The 23,013-nt window shown below is 39.4% G+C and overlaps 1 protein-coding gene across 1 annotated transcript in view; it reads left to right on the top strand.

The window, feature by feature from the left end:
- flt4 (fms related receptor tyrosine kinase 4) overlaps positions 1–23,013 on the top strand; it is a 119,733-nt gene that overhangs the window by 12,737 nt on the left and 83,983 nt on the right. Inside the window, exon 2 of the mRNA XM_088343430.1 lies at positions 20,103–20,199. Coding sequence (XP_088199556.1) covers positions 20,103–20,199 — 97 coding nt within the window. The remainder of the gene's footprint in view (positions 1–20,102; positions 20,200–23,013) is intronic.

The raw sequence follows: 23,013 nt of genomic DNA, 5'->3' as shown, positions 1-23,013 counted from the left end.
ATGTTTTTAAATATTTTTGGTTCTATGGCTCTTTGTGTCTAAAAGGTTCCTGACCCCTGAATACACCGGCAGACAATCTTATGTTCTGTGCACAGTCTCCTGTCAATGAGAGCGTCACTACCATCTATTGTTGTGGATGATTTGGCCTTGATTACCGTAACTTCCGGACTATAAGCCGCTACTTATCCCCCAAACGTTCAACCCTGCGTCTTATTCAGTGATGCGGCCAATTTATCTGATTTTTCTAACGGCCGCCAGCGTCACTCGAGTACAAAAGGTAAGATTTAGACCGGTGGAATATATGTGCCGAGGAAGACTGCAACTTCACTAAAACTGGCCACATGCGAAAGGCAACTTTTTCACAAGTCTGCCAGTGGATCCTGACAGCGTGGGGCAGCATCAAAAAATCCACCATCACCAACAGGTTCCGAAAAGCCGGTCTGCTGCGTCACGGAGAGAAGGGCACACCAGCGACAGTGACCGCGCGAGTGAGGCTGCGGGAGCGTGGGACGACGTCTATATGACACTGTTTCTTTCCGACACTGAGGGGACGACTTTAATGGCTTCAGTTGTAAGGAGGAAGATGAGGACGGTTTACCGTGATTCTTACAAGTACGTTATGTTTTCTAACAGACCCGTTTACTGTGTTCCTAGCGTGTTGCTACCATTAACTGCCCTGTCAGGCACCGTTTGGGATGAAAGTTATATTATTATTATTATTAAAGCTTTGAAAACTCTTTCGGTGTACCGTCTTTCTTTGTAAATATGTGTAACCATGTATAATATGTATTTGCAACTGTATATTTATGTAATGTATTTATTTGAGACACTTATTCTGATATGTTTTGCGAATTAAAAAAGAGGGGCAGAGCAAACGCGGGCTGACGGGAAGTGGGGTAAAGGTGAGTGAGCCCTTTTGTCGTGGCGGACAATAGTGGATATATATTTTTCCCACCCTTACCTTTGGAAATATAGACTTTTTTTCCTTGGATTAGTTTCAACGGGTACCCGGACTCTGCAGGCCTGCATCAAACCTTAAGTACCGGTATAATTTTCCGTTCATTTTGCCTGCTGTGATTTTTGGACTGTGTATTTCAATGAAGGACATTTAGTTTCAACTGCGGGACTTGAAGTCGGGTCTGGATCAATTTAATGTTTGTGTTACAATTTTTTAACATGGGCGCATGCGGCTTATATACAAGTGCGGCTTGTGTATGTACAAAATCGGTTTTCACCTGAAAATGTGGTGGGTGCGGCTTATAATCAGGTGCGCTCTATAGTCCGGAATTTACGGTAGTTCCATGTAACACACTATCCTAACCATGTATTAATTTGTCCCATTTTAAATGATTAATGTGAAACTCAACATGAGCTGTTTGCTAGCCTTGAAATATCCCAAATTGGAATCCCAAAAGAGCCCCGGGTTAATATCTGCGATGAGTATATATGGAAACCTTCATTTTCCTAAGCCTCTTTTCATTTTAAATCTCCACTTTGCGTGGTTTTGTTTTGAAAAAAAATCATTGACTTTCTGCTCCATAGCAAGGGAGGCGATATTTAAGATTCATTCTTGTTCTGTGTGTGTGCGCTTGCATCTTTTTCGGGTCTTACGTTCACAAAACACTGGAAGGGTCCAAAAGAGAAGATCACACACCACAGCAGGATACAAATTATCAGCAGAAGCTATGCAAAGACAATTAAACCCTCATTAATATTATTTGCAGTTTTAAAACAGGATCTAAGCTTCAGGCAATGATGCGTAAAATCAGCATATTTTGCAAGGGGTACACATATTGTATGTATAAAGCCAAACTACTAATTAGTTTTCTTTTCCTCTAAACCAAACGCAAATGTTTATCTGGCTGCTGTTTTGAGTTTGACAGCAAGTTGCCGGACTTCTTCCCTCAAACGTAAGCAGAAGCTATGCCCTCCATCACATTTTAAACTCATGCAAGATAATCCTAAAGCTGATTATAGGTTTGTATTTTGGTTGAGTGCCAATCCGTAATATGTAGCTGTGGCAATTGATTTTTTTTCTGTTTTATCTGTGATTAGTTTGCAGATTGTTTAGGCAGGGTTCGTACGGGTACTCAAAATCCTTAAAACGATTGAATTCTAATGTTGTGTTTTCAAGGTTTTAAAAATGCAGGAATTTTTGGTGAAGTGCTTGTAAATGCTTGAAATTGTTTCCTGGTAGTCTGACTCGAAAGACCACACATTAAATGAAGACAAATAAATCAAGTCTGTCAAGTCAAGTCATATTTATTTGTGTAGCCCTTGATCCCAAGGACTCTCGAAGGGCTGCACAGACAACAGATTATTGCAACCCATAGACTATTATTACACCATCCCCTGATCGAAAACCTACATGAGGAAAATGAAAAAAACTTGAGAAGGGACACGACGAAACATGACGCTCTGGTGGCTTCGTTTTGCCACTGCATTACTTCTTCCCTCGAGGCTAACTTCAGGGGGCATTAGTTTTTATTGCATTGTCATGTAAGTGTCAATTAGCCCCGATCTGTCGCACCCAAGAGAACAAGTGAACTGACAAAGCTTTCTTATTTCAATGGTACTGAAAAATTGTAGAACGGGCTTTGAAAGTGCTTAAAAAGTGCTTGGCCATGAAAAACGTGTACGAAACCTTCTTATGGTAATTCTCATACCTCAAAATGTTACACTGTAGTACGCAATCTGGTTTAATCGACCTGTTATCAATAGATGTGGAAAAGTGCACTTATTTTTAAATAAAAATAATTTTGGTTTGAAATCAAAGTTGCTTTGAGGATTATTAACTTTGTAGATGTTTTGTTGTGAATGAGCGAGCGAATTGTCTGTCTCTGTGTGCCCTGCGATTGGCTGGCAACCAGTTCAGGGTGTCCCCTGCCCACTGCCCGAAGATAGCTGGATGGGCTCCAGCACCCCGCGACCCTACCGAGGATAAGTAGTGCAGATAATGGACAGATGGATGGATTTCAGAAGAACAGTAAATTGAAAGAGCTGCTATATAATAGATTAACAAATGCAACTAGTATACAGTTGATATCAATTTTTTAAAGTACGTCTTCTTTCAGTGAGTTTGTGAATATGAATTTTGCAGTAGTTCTAGTCACTGCAACAAACTATTTCAAAACTAGATATATTTTCAAAGTGTGGGTTAGCTAGATAGCTAACGCCATTGAACATTTGCAGTATGTATGATAAATTGAGCCATAGTGACGAACCATAATCAAGATATTTTCTCATTGAGTTCAGCCTTCAAAGGCATCTCCGCTTTTTTAGCTTTTTAAATATTTTCTCGGATTAACTCCTGAAGGCTACATGCAAATTACTTTAAAAGTAAAAAGGACTTTTTGTGAGAGTGGAAACATTGGATACCACATTCTGTAAAGAAATGTACAGTTTTTCCTTTTTCTCATTCTTCAGGGTTTGAAGAGATGACAGTCTTTGAAAGATTGGGTATTTATGAATGTTCCTGTTGCAGGAACAGCAAACAAGAGGATAAGGCTTTTATTTTTTTCTGGTGCCCTGCCACGGGTTTAATTTATTATGTGGTTGTCAAGAAGCCAGTTTTTAGGTAATCCTCCCAGAAATGTTTAGCAATTGACGATTCAATCAAATAACCACACACATCGTCACACCGACCCTATAGAAGACATTACTCAATGCCTTGCTTGCTACCTATATACACTATATATATACAACAAAATAGTAAATGCACACGCAAGCATCTATTTAATGTCTCAAACATTTCTCCACTGCATGCTTCTTCAAACTGGCCAACTCAGCTCCAGCCCTCGGGCTGATCTTCTTTCGAAAGCTTTGCTCAGGCAGCAGTCGGCTAAGTAATAATTAGTTCCGGTGATGTGTACTGTAATTCATTTTCAAGCTTCTGTGAGTGTGGACACGAGTTCCACTTTATAGGTTATATTGCCGTAGCTTTTTTTCCAAACGAAAATTGCAGCGGGTTAACCGGTTAATTTATTTATTCTAAAAGAGACACGAGGTGTCGTGGATTAAATTGAAAAAAATAATCATGATTTTATAAGATACAGTATAGAAATATATAATAATCTCTTCATTAGTTGTGATTCTAAATAAACCTTGGGATGTACAAATAAAAACATAAAAAACATAATTAATTGATAATGAAGAAAAAAAGAGAAAGAAACACTCCCGATAAATCATAACATGACAACAAGATTATATTACCTATACAGTGGTATTGTGAGAACCAGAACAGACGGAGGACCCAGAAGCGTAACGTTTTCACACAAGCTTTATTTTACGGGAATGGGGCAGTCATGCGCTTGAATACAAACGCCAGTGATTTGGCGATTACTGGGCAGAAGAAGTGAGACAGAAGTCTGGCGCAGAAAAACAGGAAGCCAGAGCAGATACCGGATAGACAGGGTCAATACCGGAGAGGGCGAGACTGACAGGATCAATACCAGATACACGAGCAGATACTGGACAGAGGGGATCGATGCCGGACAGGACGGGACAGACAGGATTGATACTGGATACTGGAGACAGGCGCAAGATATCGGACTGGATGAGACAGGCGGGATCGATACTGGATACTGGAGCAAGATATCAGACGGGACGAGATAGACGGGATCGATACCATATACTGGAGACCGGCATCAGATATCAGACAGGACGGGACAGACGGTATTGATACCGGACACTAGCGCAAGATATGGATACTGGAGTCAGATATCAGACAGGATGAGATAGACGGGATCGATACCAGATACACGAGCCAATGCCGGACAGATGGGATCAATACCGGACAGGACGGGACTGACATGATCGATACCGGACAGGATACACAAGCAGGATACCGGACAGAGTCAAAATACACGTCTTGCAGGTGCAGAGGTTCGTTGACGGACTGACAAGGTGTGAATGAGAGCACTGAGTTTAAATAGGAGGGACGCCAATCAAGCCACAAGCCGCAGTTGGCGCTAAACGGGCGGGGCCAAGTGAGGGCACTGGGCAACCGTGACAGGTATAGAATATATGACTTTTTTCACTTACATAATCATATCTAATCTTAAAGAAAATGCTGTTTTACAGGAATTAGGTCATTAAGCTACTGAGAAAAAATCCATCCATACATCCAGGATCTGCGCCGCTTATCATCAGTAGGGTCGCAGGGGTGCTGGAGCCCATCCCAGCTATCTTCGGACAGTGGGCAGGGGACACCCTGGACTGGTTGCCAGCCAGTCGTAGGGCACACAGAGACAGACAATTCACTCGCTTGTTCACACCTAGGGACAATTTGGACTGGCCAATTAACCTGACGTGCATATTTTTGGAATGTGGGGGAAAGCCAGAGTGCCCGGAGAAAACCCACGCAAGCACAGGGAGAACATGCAAACTCTGCACAGGAAGGCTGGTAACTGGATTTGAACCCATGACCTCAGAACTGTGCCACGCATGCGCTAACCACTGCTCTACCGTGCCGCCCCACTGAGAAAAATGATTCCACTCAAAATCTCTCACTTTAAAAAAAATGTTTGATTCATTTAAACCCTCAAAATCAACTTCAAATTTGTCAAATACAATTTGAGCAGGTAACATGTTTATTTTGCCTTTTTCTATTCAAATCGCTCGTATTGAAACTGTTATGCACTCTACCATAAAGCTTATTTCTGCATAATAAGCTTTACAGTAGAGTGCATAACAGTTCTCAAAAGCGATTTATATACGGTGTGCATTACCGTTCGATTACGTTCACAACAAAAACAAAGACGGAATGGTTTAAGTTGTATTACATTCCCAACAAATGCAAGACGAAGTGGATTTGGTTATATGTTTGCCATTACATTCCCTAAAAGTGATATAAAAGTGAGATAAAACGAGGTAAAAGTGGTTGTAGTAGCGAGGGGATGCAAATCTCGGCAGGGATGCATTTCTCGGCATAACACCGGGCTGTAGAAATCATAACCGCTCAAGACACAGTCCCGTGAAGATCAAGATTTCAAGCTATGGCACCGAAGAAGCCAATATGTTATTATTGTAATAGTTTTTCATTTTTATTTTATTATCTTGTTATCAAATGAAAAGAAATGTCAAGAAATAAAAATGGATTAAGACGAGGTCACTACGGTGACGGGGATCCATGTCCACCCCTTGACGTCTCGAGCGCAACTGACGTGTGCTCGGCAAATCGCGCTGTATATACGCGGAGAAAGGCGTTTGACCCTCACGCGCGTAACACGCTAATTTCACGTAATAACACCGCGATACAGGCGCAGAACATGCTATGACCGTGCTCCACCCACGATTACCCGCTGAAATTTCACGTCCTACCCACGTGTAACCACGCCCTGGCCGCGGCCATAGCACGTTGTTCCGCATCATTTCCGCGTCATTACCTCGTGTGTACCATGTGTGCCGCCCGCGGTTAACACGTGGTCTAAAGTTTTGAGCAGCGCAAAACTTTTTCGCACGGCCAACCGCGTGTAAATTTCCGACCGCGAGTAAAGCACTGCTGTATCTCGTCTATATGGCGATCTCAAAGCGTCCAACAGCGTCTGCTTCACGGGCAGAAATTTCTGGCCGTGATTCAGCCTCGATACGCCCGTGAAAGGCTGTGTGACCGGGCCCTAAAGTTTTGAGCAGCGCAAAACTTTTTCGCGCTGCCAACCGCGTGTGAATTTCCGACCGCGTGTAAAGCACTGCTGTATCTCGTCTGTATGGCGATCTCAAAGCGTCCAATAGCGTCCGCTTCTCAGGCAGAAATTTCTGGCCGTGATTCAGCCTCGATACAGACGCAAACGGCTGTGTGACCGGGCCCTTAAACACATGTAACCATAAATGTTAATATGTAAAACTATTGTAAGCATAATCCATTGATATACAGAACAATTCGACACATTAAATCAATAGAAAATATGGCGACAGGGTTTAATATTTGATCACAATTCAAATTCTAAAGTTGTTCATTGGAATGAAGGGCTGCACATATTTATCCTTAATTACTTGTTAAATCAATCATTAGATACTGCCATACTTCAAAAACACCAACAAAGTACTTCCCTCTACTTTTACTTAAGTACTTTTACTTAGACGCTTAGAAAGAATCACAGAACTTTTAGGTACAAGGACATGGCCAATGAAGTTAGGGGAAAAAAAAGACTGTGACCTTCCAAAAAACAATGACTGCTCCTTGCTGCACAAAAGCTCATTTAACAAACGATTGCCCTTTCAAGGTTAGAAGAATAATTAATAGACGACGATTTCCAGCATTGACATTAGTTTTCAAAAGTGAAATGATAGTCAATGTCGTAAATAGCGTTTTTTTTTTTTTTTTTTTTTTGAAGGTCTTGTTCTTTTGAAACCGTTAAGGTCAATACTCATCCGGGACAATACATTTTAAAGTTAGTTTCTGTGGGTGAATACTTTGTATCGGCCTTATTTCATGGTGTCGGTACCCACAATCATGGTTGATACGAGTATCCTTCACGCTCTTGAGCTGCTTCTGCAGTCAATAAAAAAATGTACATATAGCCTTGTATTATACATTTATTTGTTTAAAAAAAGCCATTTTGTTGCAGAGGGGAGAATATTTCATCAAAAGTATGCTGTAAAAACTTTCACATTAAATAATTACTTACCAGTGATTTTTTCAGGTCTCTTCATTTTCCGCAGGTTGAGGTTTTTGAGTTTTTCATTGCCCTCATGTAGGTTTTAGATCAGGGGACTGTGTAATAATAGTCTGTGGATTTTACTTGCAAATATCTTTGGTCTGTGCAGCCCTTTCAGACTCTTTGGGATTAAAGGCTATAAAAATAAACATAACTTGACTTGACTTATCCCTGTACTTCAACTGTAAAGCAAGCATGACAAACATACGGCCCACAGGATCAATATCTGACTAAGTCATAAAAAGAAACAAGTCTCTAGATCTGGCCTTTTTCAAGCTGAGGGCTACTTTTTCTTACTAATTGGTGCAACAGGCACACAATATGACTTGCATTTGTAAAAAACAGACGCTGCCCTAATTATGAACGAGTTCGGTTCCGGACGATCGTTTGTAAGTGGGGATATTTTACTAATGAAAGACGCATAATACTGAAAAACAAAGCTAACCTTTTGGAGTTGGCATTCTTTTACTGATCCAGCCTGCCTCAGTTTGACATTACTGCTCTGTTGGTTACTGGATGGGCTCCTGAGATCCATACTCTTGCAGGTATTACTCTGGAAAAAAGAATGGTATAGAACAAGAATAATTTTCACTTAGTGATACGGACAAAATTGTGCCTGCAGAGAACATTGCTTTAATGTATTATGACACTTAAATTGCACTTTAGTTTGTAAGTCAATTGAATTGGCAATATGTGACTGTTACACATAAATCGTGCAATCAGAGCATGGACAAATTGAAAGGGGAAATTGCCATCTACTGACTTGTTGACGCAAATTTTGCACTCCACATATTAAAGTCACCCCTAAGGAAGTAAACAGGCGCAAAAATTGCCTTTATATATAAAAAGCAATTCCAAGAAGGTTCTGGCACTCAACATACAGGGGATGTGTCATGAATTTATAAAAGGTCGTATGCGTGAACAGTTCATTAGGACTACGCAGTACAGTAATGCTTCAAATGAATGAAAATCGAGGCTTTCCATCATATTTGATAAATGGCCCCTATTTGTTGCTTGATGCATTTTAAACACTGCCTAGTATAGCAGACCATAGGAGAACATATATAAATATCCAATGAACCCTCATTTATCGTAAGAGTTATGTTCCAAAAAGAACCCGTCATATGCAAAATCTGTGATTTAGAGATCTTTATATTTTACAATGATACGATGAAATGTTTTTGTCGGTTCAGAATGTTTCTTGAATTTAAATATACGTAACAAAAATTTGAAAAGTTTTTTTACGTACACAATGTCATTGACGCACAGGTTAAGAAAGTGAAGGGAATTTCTTAGCCAATCAGAATGCAAAACAAAGTACAAATTAGTAAAATAGCGAAATTTCAAAAAGTGAACCATTTTAAAGCAATTGGGATGTACCACTGACACAATTAAAATAAATGCTGATCTTAAAAAAAACTACAAGTGGATGCTGGACTGAAAAAAGAGCACAAAAGTACTGCTCATAGCATCACAGGAACAGGCTTAGGCATTAAAGGCCAGGGTCTATCACCCTATGTGCAAGCTGTGTGGAAAAGCAACTGAGATGGTTCAACACATCATATCAGTGTACAAGGTCCTGGCAGGCAAGGCATGAATGGAACGGCACAACCAGGTAGCAGGCATAGTGTACAGGAACATCTGTTACTGACTATGGACTGGAGGTCCCTGGATGGGAGAAACCCCCGAAGGTAACCGATAACAAACAGCGTAATATCCTGTGGGACTTCCAGATCCAGACTGTAAAGATGGTTTTGTTCAACCAACCTGACTTAGTGGTGATGGACAAATGTCAGAAGACAAATATTAACATGAGAAACAAAGAACTCGAGAAATTAGACAAATACAAAGGGCTGAAAGAGGAGCGGAGGGGTAAAGTTAAGGTAACATTAGTGTCTTTGATGATCGGGGCACGAGGGACAGTGACCCCAAGTGAGGACTTTAGCTCCAGCAGATACCTGGCTATACAAATAAACATGACTTGACTTGAATTGACTTATCCCTGTACTTCATCTCTAAAGCAAGCATGACAAACATACGGCCCACAGGATAAATATCTGAGTATGTGATAAAAAGGAGCAAGTCTCTTGGTCAGTCATTGTCCAACCTTTTTTTAAGCTAAGAGCTACTTTTTATTATTAATTGGTGCAACAGGCACACAATATGACATGCATTTCTAAAAAACAGACCCTGCCTAACTTACGAACGAGTTAGGTTCCGGACGATCGTACCTGGAACAACATTAGAACTTTCTCTATTAAGCTATTAAGAGTGTACTGCTGGGAGTTGCTAAGATCCTTCGCACAGCCCGCAGACTCCCAGGCCTGTGGTAGAGGACACAAGTGTGAAGGTGATACTGCCCTGATGGGTCAAATACGTTTACAGTCTTCCTTTCAGTATCTGGAACGTAACAGTTCTACTGCAGTTATGAGCCAGCCATAAAAAATATTCAATATTTATTTCAATGGCGTAAGTTTGGTCTTGGCATTATTAGGGGATTAGCGCATTTCTTAAGTGATCACTTTTTATTGGTGTGGACAAAACAAATGATTGCCTGATTTTGGTAAGGACTGTACCCTCTCTACCATTCAAAACTACCTACTTGATTTATTTATAACACTATGCAAAGTTGATTTGCTCTGACTGACTGAGACGCACCCCCAAAAATTCCACTTACAAAGTGCGTTTACATTACCCCAGTAGGCAACCCACTATCCCCCTTCCGCCAGTCGTTTGTGCTTATGCGTTGCAATAAAATTCGAATTGCAAAAGCTGAATGATAGACAACAAGGTTTCTGCTTTTGTTTCCCTGACGCAACCCCCGGGATTTACAGAGTACGAGATTCGGTCGTGGCATTCAAATTGGACTCACAATTTGCATCCTGTCCGTCAATGGCCGATTGCACAACTGATTGGATTGGAAAACCATACGTTCATCACGGAAGCTGTCACGTTGAAGGCTTATCACTCGTTTCACGTCTCTTACGTGGAATAATAATGTCAACATTTTGTGTATGTACATGCAGAATTTACTCTGAATTATTCTGCAAAGCTGTTTCTTTAGTGTTAGAATGCTGGCTCATCTGTATGCACATATGGGCAAGTAACATTCTTGATGACTTGACTTGACTTGACTCGATTCCTGAATGTCAAAGAAAAACATGGATGTACTGTTTATACAGTATTACTTTTGCACAAAACTCTAGCTCCATTTTTTTCAACTCAGTAGCTGTCTCAGATTTGAAGGGTGCCATGCTGCACATTTAAACTTCTTACTCCTATCGTTCAAAACAAGTGCCAATCTTTCTGAGTCAGTTAGAAAAGTGGCTTTGTTGCTCATTGGCACATGATTCTGTCTGTTTTCAGCGGTTTTATTGACCTATTGCCTTTTTGGGACTTTTTTGTCAAGTATATTTTCCTTCGCTCAAAAAATGTTGCTTTTTGTCAGGTCACAGTTTGCATGACCAAGAAGGATTACTTTTGAATACATAACTACGTTATTATAGGAAAAATATGAGCATTTCCAGCAACATATGGTACAGTGCCTAGCGAATGTATCACATTTCAGGCTTCAAACTAAAGCTAAAAAACTGAAAATACCTTCTTAGAATCAACAACATGTGAGACACAATCGTAAAGTGGAACCTAATTCATTCAACATTTTATACATTTACAATGAAAAAAAAACCCAAAAAGTATGTATTGCAAAAAAATGGGCCCCTGGTCTCTCAGCTCAGTCAACTGATCCAGAATTTCTCCTGATGGCTCCTGAATGATCCAATGCAGACCTAAATGATTAACAATGACTGAGTGCATATGTGGGTAATTAAGCCTCAGTTTAAATGCACCTGAACACAGAGCTTTATGACACCATTATGAAGACCAAAGATTACATACTTCCAGAGCACTCTGTGAGCAATGATATCAAAAGGAAGAGAGCATAAAACTATGGCAAACCTACCAAGACCTGGCCCTCCCTCTAAACTTTCGTGCCAGACTAATCAGAGTAGCAACCAAGAGGTTATTATCACATTGGATGATCTCCAGCCATACACTACTCTAGACATATTTTATTTAAGCTTCTTTTTTAATCAATTTTGCAGTTCATTGCTATGGATAATGATAGGTCAGTCCAAAAGGAAAATAGTATAGACACACACATAAATAATGCCTGTGGTTCGATTCTAACAAACTATATTTTGTTTACATGACATGGACAATTCAATCAAACGAAAGAATAAAGGACATTGTTGACACAAGCCCTGGCAGTCTTAGCACAGTTTCAAAGAATTCACTTTTAATCTTTGTGGTCATGTACCAACCAATGTATTAATATTTGGCCAATACTTTTATTTCAAGATATCACCCACAAGGTAAAAAAGGAACAAAATTTCCGTGTAGTCATGTACAATTAGGTTACTTTGAATAAATTTCAAATGATAAATGAAAATGTCATTAAATCCAGTACAAGTATAAGGAAAAACATCCTTTAAAATAAGGACTCACAGGCTCAGAGACAGTTTCTTCCTCAGGGTACTCCCCCCCAATGGGCAATGGGTATTCACATCTTATTATCGACTTATCCTGGATTGTTGTTGTACTATATATCTTGCACTATTACCATGATACCCTTCTAACTTAGGTCTCCAAGCACTTCCATGCAAATAACTTTGCCTATCTATTTGAACATTTTCTATCTATTTCTTTTCCTTTTAAGTGTTTAAGTTATGCTTATTTTGGATTGCCATATCCAATTTTGTTGTAAAAAATGTTTATTACTTTGCTATCAAAGACAATAGATCATTTTATTCTGATTGTATATGGCTTTATATAAATATTTGTAAATGGGTGTTGGGGAAGTTAATACATCAAAAGTATAATGTATTTCGTATATGTATATGTATTAGTACCAGAATGTGCAACAGTTGAGTCCTTTCTATCAGTACTGGTCAGAAAAAAGAAGGTATTGAAGCTGCCCAGTGTTTTGGGTCATTATCCTGATGGATGAAGATTTTCTCACTGTCGGCAGCATATTTTATTGCTTACAGTCTCGGCATTCTAGATTTAGTGCAGCACCGAGTTGGACTACTGTGTTAGATCATTGGGTAGCCTGTGGTTTCGCTTGTTTATGTGCACTTTTTCGATTCAGGCTGTTTGGTAGTAATCACAGTAAACTGTGCTCCTGGCAGTTTCTGTTTCAATATTCCTTTAGATGCTAACTCAATTTTGAACTTACACCATCTACTTTCAAACATTGGAGAAAATTGTACTCATTACATGCCACTTGGTTGATTCCACACCTTTTGCACCGTGTAAATTTTGAGTTCTTCAAACAAGGTAGTTCTTTTTGAGGGTACTAGAGTCGTGTGTGAAAATCATTAGGAAAGTGTTCAGCTAAGCCTTTTGTTGCGGTAAAGCAGAACATCTTCAAACAAAATAGGTTATGGCTAAAAATAGCGTCCCCCTGGCACCATACACCAAAATTATGGTGTTACTTTTTATGGGATATATTTATAATTAGATCAGTATTTTCCCGAAAGTCAGTTTCAAAGTGTGAAAAAAACCAGGATAACCCATTTACATGCATGACCAAGTAGGATTACTTTTGAATACATATTATTATGGGAAAAATATGAACATTTCCAGGATCTTATGGTACAGTGCCTAGCGGATGTATCACATTTCAGGGTTCAAACTAAAGCCAAAAAAATGAAAATACTTTCTTAGAATCAACAACATGAGAGACACAATCGTGAAGTGGAACCTATTTTTTTCAACATTTTATACATTTACAACAAAGAAAAAACAAAAATAGCCCCCTGTTCTCTCAGCTCAGTCAACTGAATCCAGAATTTCCCTCCTGACTTCTGAATGATCCAATGCAGACCTAAATGACTATCAACGACATAGTGCAAATGTGGGTCATTTATGCACTTGGACAGAGATCATTTTGACTCCATTATGAAGACAAAAGTTTACATACTCCCAGAGCACTGTGTGAGCAATAATAGCAAAATGAAGAGAGTATAAAACCATGGCAGACCTACCAAGACCTGGCCCTTTCTCTAAACCTTCAGCCCGAACAAATAGAAAACTAATCAGAGAAGCAACCTAGAGGTTATTATTGGATGTTCTTCAGGCATACATTGCTCTCAACACATTTTGTTTTAGCTTTAAATTATTTATTTTGCAGTTCCTTACTATGGATAACGATAGGTCAGTCGGGAAGGGAAATAGTATAGACACGCAAATAAACAATGCCTGTGGTTTAATTCTTACAAACTAGGTTTTGTTTACATGACGAGGAAAATGTAATCAAACAAAATAATAAAGGACATTGCTGACACAAGTCCTGGCAGTCTTAGCAAAGGAGGTACAGGGTAAGAAATTATGTAATAGGTTAACAGTTGGTTGGTTGGACCCCTTCAGATCCCACTAGGGCTGATTGGGCACCATTTCCTGTTGTGTGTTTTGGGCAAGTACAGCCTGGTGGTGCTCATCCCTGTCCACATGATAGTAAATGTTTCCACCCGATTTGATCAACAAACCCTGTTCCAAGATAATACTCTCAATTGAATGTTAGTATCTATGTCAATTAAATCGGGAATTATTTTCAAAGCATCTCAGAATTGAAATATTATTCGCCCAAAACAACAAAAACAGGTTGTTTTGTTATTTTTTCCTGTGTACCTCTGAGAGCAAAGGGATTCCCTCAGGGTTATGGGTGTGTGAGAACACATGGCCTCACCGAAGCTGAAGCAAGCCAGGTTGTTTTTCTTTACTCTGGCGATAGACTTCACAGTGGCTGTTCTCATCCGGATGACAGGGAAAGCGAGAACCACAGAATCTCACTGCCTCGGGATTCTGGTGTGACCAGACACCGGGCCATGAAACCCTGGCCTGCCATCTTGATACAGGCCTCTCACACCCCTGCCTTTTTTGAGGCCTCCTGGGCAAGTGCATGTGTGGACAGTAGCTTGTGTGGAGAGCCGTTGTTAAGGAGAAAGGGGAAGCTGTTCGAGCGTTTCTTTTGAAGTGTGATGAAGTTATGGTCACCGGAGGCAGGTCCTTGGAATTCCTGTTGATGCTTTTCAAAATAAACTCTCCAATTAGTTGATTGTAATTTTTATAATAATTATAATTGAGGATAATAGACAAAATTTCATTCAGACACACAGTGACGTAATTCCTTGCATAAACATGACACACAGATGCAGATCAGGAATCTTTTGATAACATATGAACACTTTGGCTGAGGTGGAACAATCTGTGCGTTAAACAACTATTACTCTTACTTTGCATAAATCTGCCCTTTATGGAAGAGTGGAACAAAGAAAAACCTGTCTGAAAGATTTCCTTAAAAAGGCCTGTTTGGCATTTGCAGGAAACCAATTGGGAGACACAAATAACATGTGCTCTGGTCAGATGAGACCAACATTAAACTTTTTGGGCTGAATACAAAGCGTTATGTTATGGTGTAAGAGTAACAATGCACATCACTCTGAAAATACAATCCCCACTATCAAACTTGGTGATGGTAGTATCATGCTCTGGGGGTACTTCTCTTCAGCAGGGACTGGGAAGATGGTTAGAGTTGATAGGAAGACCTTAGAATGGGGCGGAGGTTCACCTTCCAACTGGACAACAACCCTAAAAATAATGCAAAGGCTACAATAGAATGCTTTAAAATCAACAACACAAATGTGTTAGAATGGCCAAGCCAAAGTCCAGACCTCATTCCTATAGAGCATTTGTGGAAAGATCTGACGACCATCATCACACCTTAAGGAACTTCAGCAGTTTCGTAAGGAAGAATGGGTGAATATTTCTTTCTCAAGGTGAGCAAAACTTATAGACTTGTGAAAGACTTGTGACTGTGATCACAGCAAAAGAAGGTTGTACAAAGTATTAACTCATTAGGCCATTATTTTTGCAACGCTTACTTTTCAGTTTTTTATTTCTTAGCACAATGTAAAAAGTTAAATGGTAAATGGTCTGCATTTATATAGCACTTTTCAAGTCAATGGATACCTCCCAAAGCGCTTTAGAATGTTCATTCACACACAAACTCACACACCAATAGGGAGTCAGCCATGCAAGGCGCCTACCTGCTTATTGGGGGCATTAGGGATTCAGTGTCTTGCCCAAGGACACTTTGACATGTAACACGGAGGAGCCGGGAATCGAACCTGCGACCTCTTGATCCCAAGACGAGCGCTCTACAAGTTGAACAAAATGTGTTTCTTTTCACGATTCTGTCCTACATGTTGTTGTTTCCTGGAAAATATTTTCATTTTTTTCAATTAAGTTGGAAGCTGGCAATGTGTCCAAATTTTTGTTTGGGGGGGCAGTACTTTTGCAAGGCACTGTAATAATAAGTCATCACTTGATTTACTCCTGCAATGTAAATTTAACTTGCAGGCATATGCAAATTAAATATGATTGACCATGGATGGATTTATTCAGCAGAGAATTTTAAATCACTTTGTTTACATTTTCCTTTGTGCGTAGGAGGAGGTTATTGTTTTTCCTAAGCATTAGTTTAGCTCTGAGGAACTGCCCGCAAAACTTTTGTGAGGTGGCGCTAAGATCAAGTTCACATAGCATTTGCCTGTCCTTGGCAGCAAACTTCGTGACTCCGTAACAGGGATTGCCTGCCGGGAGTCAAGCTTAAAAGGTGGCTCGCTGAGAAGTTCATTGGACTCATTGTGGACAAAAGAATTGAAACAAATGCTTAGATGAGAGCCAGGTTTTAAAAAAGAAGATCTCCTTGGGCACCATTTAGGATTTGTCCATCTGGCGCATGTTTGGGAAATCTAAAATATTACAGTACTTTTATTTGATTTCAAATTGCGTACTTTTCAAAATAAATTCCGCATTTTTGTTCGAGTAAATATTTTTTTTTTTATTAAAGTGTGTAATTCATCCACCACTACCTCCATATTTGCATTAGCTTTAAAACCAACCAGTAAGAAGCATTCTTATAAATGCTGGCCCTGTAACCTTGATGTAAATTAATCAATGTATTTTATTTTGTAGTGGTCACTACACGACTGTACTGTAGCCAACTCTCCTACTTTGGGGCGTTTTGTTTCCATGGTGACAGCTTTGTGAGAAGGAGATACTCCATAATTTTGGGGCCGCAACATTTCTGGGGATTCAGTGGGAGGCTGCAACCTTTTAACACAATTGACTAACAAAAATGGTTATCAGCTGAAACTGCCCTCTACAAGTACAATAGTGTCACAACGTTGAACAATTTCACATATTCCGGTTTTGCACATAAAAAGGCAGAATGTGTTTCTTATTTGTGCTGCATATAGGAAAGACAATGTCACATTGTTTGTCATGGTTTGCAGCAGTTGTCACCTACGCTTTTGTCTTCATCTTACCTTTTTATTTCAATGTATAGCAGATGCTTGCAAACGATAGACGGTTTTATTGTATTATTTTTGAGGTTTATGGTCAGATGAGTCAAGGGCATCTTGCAACCATGTTTGTGTGCTAGCTTCTTATTTCCATGGCATGGCTTAATGTGGAGTCTCAAGTGTGAAATTCAATAAAGTGAAGTGTGGATAATTGCCCCTGCAAACAGTTTTTCCACCTTCGATGAAGCCACTTTCAAGGCTTAGTATGTAAAAACAGGTTAAAAAAGTTGATTCCAATGTATTTTTAAAAATTTTTTTCAAAAGGTCCTCCACAAAATGGTTGGTTTTATAAAGGAAATAATCACCAAGTTATCCCCCTCAAAAATGCTTTTAGGGTTAGGGTTTTCTAAAACCAAACTTGAAATAATCTGGTCATTTAGTATTATTTTCTTCATGACAATGGGTTTTGTAGAAACCCCAAAAACAACAGGGGCATTTTTTTTTAACGGTCCCCCTAACCACAAGTTATGTTTATGGTTTATACGACATTACAATGCCACACAAACTCCATCAAATGGATTTTGCTCATGAAATAACTAAAAAAAACTAAAATAATGTCACAACTGGCACAAGCAGGTGACCCAAATGCGTAACGTTTTACACAATGCTTTATTAAGGGATCGGGGAAGTCAGAGACAGGAATCTCGTGAATTAAGCGTGGTCGGAGATCGGAACAAGTCGGGCAGCCGGGACGGGAGACGGAGCGTGGTCGGAGATCGTAACAAGTCGGGTAGCCGGGGCGAGCGGGAAGTCAGGTTTTAGGGATCGATACAGGAAACAGAATCAGGAAACTGGTAGCTGGGACAGGAGAACGGAGCTTGGATCGAGGAAACAGGTCGTGATCAAAACGGGAGCCAGTGTCTTGCCTTGCATGAGCTGAGATACGCAGACCGACTGACCAGGAGTGAACGAGAATGACGTGTTTAAATAGGAGGAGGACTAAATAGGGAACGAGTGGCAGCTGGAGCTGAACGAGTAAGCGCCGGTGAGGGCAATTGGCAAATCACGACAAATAATACCTCCTAAAATCATGTCCTATCTTTTCTAACTGATACGTTTATTCTGTTTTAAATATTAGGTACCAGCAAAGGAGATTTCATAGTAAAGCAGTTCATTATTTTGACTATTTTCCATCGCAAGGTTTCTTATTTTCATCGCTCTGAAGTTTTGAGTTTTTCCTTGACCACATATTGCTTTAAGATCAGGGGATAGTGTCATTGTAACCTGTGCAGGCCTTTGAGACATTTTTTGATTATGGGCTATACAAATAAATGTGACTTGACTATTATTGTGCACCGTTGTCCGTTGTTTTGACTATTGCATCATTGTCCTTATTGGCCAATCGTGTTGCTATTGGATTTGCACACCCTTCAGGACGGATCTGCTTCTGTAACCTAAGGGATTTATTTTAAAAAAGGGCTCAGAGTAGGGCTTTTAGAACTAGGTGGACTTTCTTCTCCGAAGACTTCTCACCCTGCTCTCCTTGCAATTTGAAAACCCATTGATATCTTCCCTCCTTATTTTGAATGTCTACTAAAAATTAAACTTATCACTAACCAGTCCCCCCAAAAAGTCAATCTGTCAGAAATACCTGATGAAAAACTGATAAATCATGTTTAGATAATGTATAAAATAATGCAGTAAATTGCTTCAAATTCGCTCTAACTTCAGCTAATGACCAATTATAGTTCTAATTTAGAGATGAGGTAAACTGTTATCTGATGCTTGTAATACAAATTTCCCCTTGAAAGCATTCTCAAAAGAAATTAATAAAAACAAGCGCATTTTATTATTTTTTGCAATAATAATCATCAAATTGTGACGATTAGACCGATGAGTGCCCATAGACGATGTCATTTTTGAAATCCCTCTGGTTGAAATCTCTTGGGTTGACTGACTTTAATCACAAACCAATCGACTCGAAACGGAAAATAGATGAAAAGTCAAAGATTGTGACCTGTCAAATGCCCCACAGTTTGAGTCTCTGGTCTTCTCAATATGGTAGTCCAGACACCTGCTCAAAAACTGAGAAAAGATGTTTAATGCTGAGAAATGCTGAGAATTGATTCTTATTTAGGTGAATTGGGAATTGTCATTATCTGAAGCTAGATAGATAGATAGATAGATACTTTATTCATACCCATAGGCAAATTCACATTAAGCTTGGGCGTTTGTCATGTCCAATCGCATTTCCAAAATGGCCTGACCCAAAAATTTATGAAACAGGTGGAACTTGCTCTTTTTGTTATGCTATTCATGAAAATGTGACAATAAGACTCTTGACTGCCCCTAAAAGATAGAACTTTTTGAAATCCCTCAGGTTGACTATTTTATCACAAAGCGTCCGACTTAAAACTGAAATTTATTATTATTATCGCTATATTAATATTTTAATGATAATCATTATAATACTTATAACTGTCATTAATTGTCATTATTGGTGACTGAATGATATTCAGTGAATACTAGCATTATAGAGTTAATAGATGGGTACAACTAAATCTGTTAGTATAAAAACAGTAATGGATGTAGTGATGGTAATGATGATTATAATGAAGAAACTGCGTATCCACAGAGCCAATATAAATATGTATATTTGAGAGGTGTCTTTTGAATGTAAATACACAGAAGAGCTAACTGCGGGACACAATTATTATGAAGTCAAAGGGGTAGGATTTAATAAGCATATGTTTGTGTTTTTTTTTTTTTTCCTTCGATTTGTTGTTTTGTTTTCAATTTGTCATGTTCGAAATAAAAGTTTCATTTATCTATTCATTCTTTCAAAATGGCTTAAGTAAAAAAATTCGTGTGACCTGTTATATAACCCGCAGTTTGAGTTTCTGGTCTTCTCAGCATCGAAATCCAGAGACCATTCCCCTCCTCGATTTCCTTATAGCTTGTTAGGATTATGAACAACTTTGTTTCTATAAGGACATTTTAAAGGCATGGAAACATGTTTCACAGGAGCTCATCAGCAATTTTAAATCCAACAAAGCTTTCTTGTTCCCTTCTACAGGTCTCGCCCTTAGCTTTTCTATGACACCTCCAGCTCTCGACAGCTACACGGACGATCTTGTGATTTCTGTCAATCAATCGCTCACCATCACATGCAGGTATGGGATTTCTGTGCTTGAAAAACTTGTTTTTGTTATCTAATAGTTGCAGGATTATCTCAAACTGATTACATACTACATTTACTATCTTGCTCCACACACGTAAGTATGGCCAAAGATTGACCAAACTCTTAAACTAGATCGCAGCACAGTTGCCAAAATCCTCCACAGGATAGGCTCCATTTAGGACAGAGGTTGCAGAGGTTGAAACCGTGGGGGCGAGGGCTGGGAGGGGGGCCTGAGGTGGTCATTCTAGCCAAATGCCACACACTGCGTCAAATATGGTCTTAGTGGCTGTTGTCCAAGAAGCAAATCTGCAATTTGTTCAAGAGAAAGCAGACTAGAGACATCAATGACCGTATTTATTCATTTATAACGCGCAGTTGAAAATAGATTACATGTTTGGCATTGATTGTGTTAAGTGGTTTATTTTAACAGTTAAGTAAATGCAGTTTTACACCATAACCAACTCACCACTGCCCTTTAGCGGCCGGAAAGAACATTTGGTTTGCCTTTATTAAAAAAAAATGATAACTTTGATGGAATCTACCTAGAGATTTTTTTGATATACTCAGAAATTTATGGCAGGCAGAATTAAATCATTCAACGGGCATATGTTTGTCATGCCTGATTTCCATTTCTCAGGGCACTTTCTGTTTCCCCATTTCTAACATTTGTCTCTGATACTGTGAATAAACATAATGTGATGATGAGAAAAAAAAATAATGCCTTTTCATATGTAATTTATATCATTGCTTGTCTAGTTGTTAGGATTAGGTGCTCTCACTGCCATGACCCGGGTTTGTTTCCTGTTGCATCCAATGTTTTTGCAATTTTTCAATTTTGGACTAATCATTTCACAAACTTTGAATGCTTGAGGTGAAAAAATGTGCGTTAGACAGGGATAAATAAGATGCCGTTTATCATGCTCTGTGGTCTGATGAGACATACTTATTTGGCAAACATGATGTTTATCAGAGTTCTTTAGAGCTTGCTGATAAGCTGCAACCATATCAAAGGTGTGACGTTTACAACAGGCTACATGAGGACAATACTCCCAGTTGAAGAAGTTGACTTGTGAAAGTTCTTATCAGAAAACTCTGATGTACCGCGAAGCAGACTTTGGCTCCACAACCGACTAAAAGTTTCAGGGCTTACTGCGTCTATAATTGTATGTATTGAATATGTCCTTCAGAAAATTCAAAGTAAGATTGCTTTTAAGTTAGCCTTCTACATATTCCCATGATAATCATTTGTCGGCAAGGCCGTACCACTTCCATTATCCCCTGAAAGTAAACGTCTTCATTTCAATGGGAAGGAAATTATATGAACTCAAAGTACTTTCCTAGCTAATATTCTGCTAAAATACAAATCAATTCTGACAAGACAACTTTCTGATACTTTCTAAGCATTGTTCCACCAGAAAGTCAATCGTATAATTTTCTCTCTCAGTCTGGAAAATTGCTGTCTTTAGAATGATTTACTTTTGCTTCCTGACAATCCTCTATATGGGTTTTATGTGTTTTTTCTTATGCATCGCCAAACACATCTTTTCAAAGAAAAATGATCCAAAGAGCGAGCTCTCACAATAACTGGGAAATTGGCCAAAAAATACTTTAATATTTTCTCCCTCAAAAATTATTTACGGGCATCATCATTTAGCACTGTCCGCAGTTGTGGACATGCGTAGGTGGCCTGAGCGCCCGCGGGTGAGAATGTTCTCCTGTAACTCGATTTAAGGCATAAAATAAACCGAGATGTGTAGATCGATGCACAGAGGAAATTTCAGGCAGCACCCAGCAGGCATCCTCTTACAGATGCAAACAATTTCAACTTATTATTAAAGTCTCAACAATTCAAAGTGTTACATTTTATAAATGATTAATCTGACTTGGTGACACGGCGGATGGGTGGTTAAAGCGTAGCCCCACGGTGCAGATGTTCAGGGTTTAAGTTCAGCTACCACATTTCTCTGTGTGAAGTTTGCATGCTTTCCCCGTGCCTGCGTGGGTTTCCCCCGGGCACTGCGGTTTCCTCCCACATACCAAAAACATGCATCATGTTGATTGGCCTGTCCAAATCGTCCCCAGATGTAAATGAGCGAATGAGTTGTCCGTCTCGTGCCCTGTGACTGGCTGGCAACCAGATCAGGGTGTCCCCTGCCCACTTCCCAAGAATAGCTGGGATGGGCTCCAGCACCCCCACGAACCTACTGAAGATAAGCGGTGCAGATAATAGATGGATGGATGGAAGGAAGGATGGATATTCTGACTAACCTGCACAGTAGAAAACCCAGTGTTGCCACACAATTTGTGAAAAGAAATGACTAAGTTACTGAGCTGTAAAAATAAGTCAGTTACTTGTGTTGTATGTTAGATTATGATTTGTTTACGTATGGCAGATACCAACCACACCCTTAACATTAGAGATGACAGTTCATTCTGCCACTTAAGTGGAAGTGTATATTTAAAGGGACATTGTGTATTATACTGTATACTTTATTGTCATTCTTGTACACATGTATACACAACGAAATGTCGATACATCTGACCCGCACAGTTTCCTTAAATATACAGATAGAAACATGTAGTATTGAGTTGGAGTATTGAAAAGGGATTTTATGTACAACAGTGCAAAACATGAAAAAATTGTAGAGTGAAACACGCAAGTGGGGGGGTCATATAATGTACAAAAAAAACAAATGTGCAATGTTAGGTACATAATTATAGCTATGAGTACTGTACTGTGCAAGAGGAGCAGCTGAACAGATATGCAAAATGGGCAGTCAGATAAACAAGTCACTATACAATAACA

The sequence above is a fragment of the Urocampus carinirostris genome, chromosome 9, assembly GCF_059441175.1.
Source record: "Urocampus carinirostris isolate Australia breed hairy pipefish chromosome 9, RoL_Ucar_1.0, whole genome shotgun sequence".
NCBI lineage: Eukaryota > Metazoa > Chordata > Actinopteri > Syngnathiformes > Syngnathidae > Urocampus > Urocampus carinirostris.
Note: the sequence above shows the minus strand (reverse complement) of the source record. Positions and strands in the feature narration are given on the sequence as shown.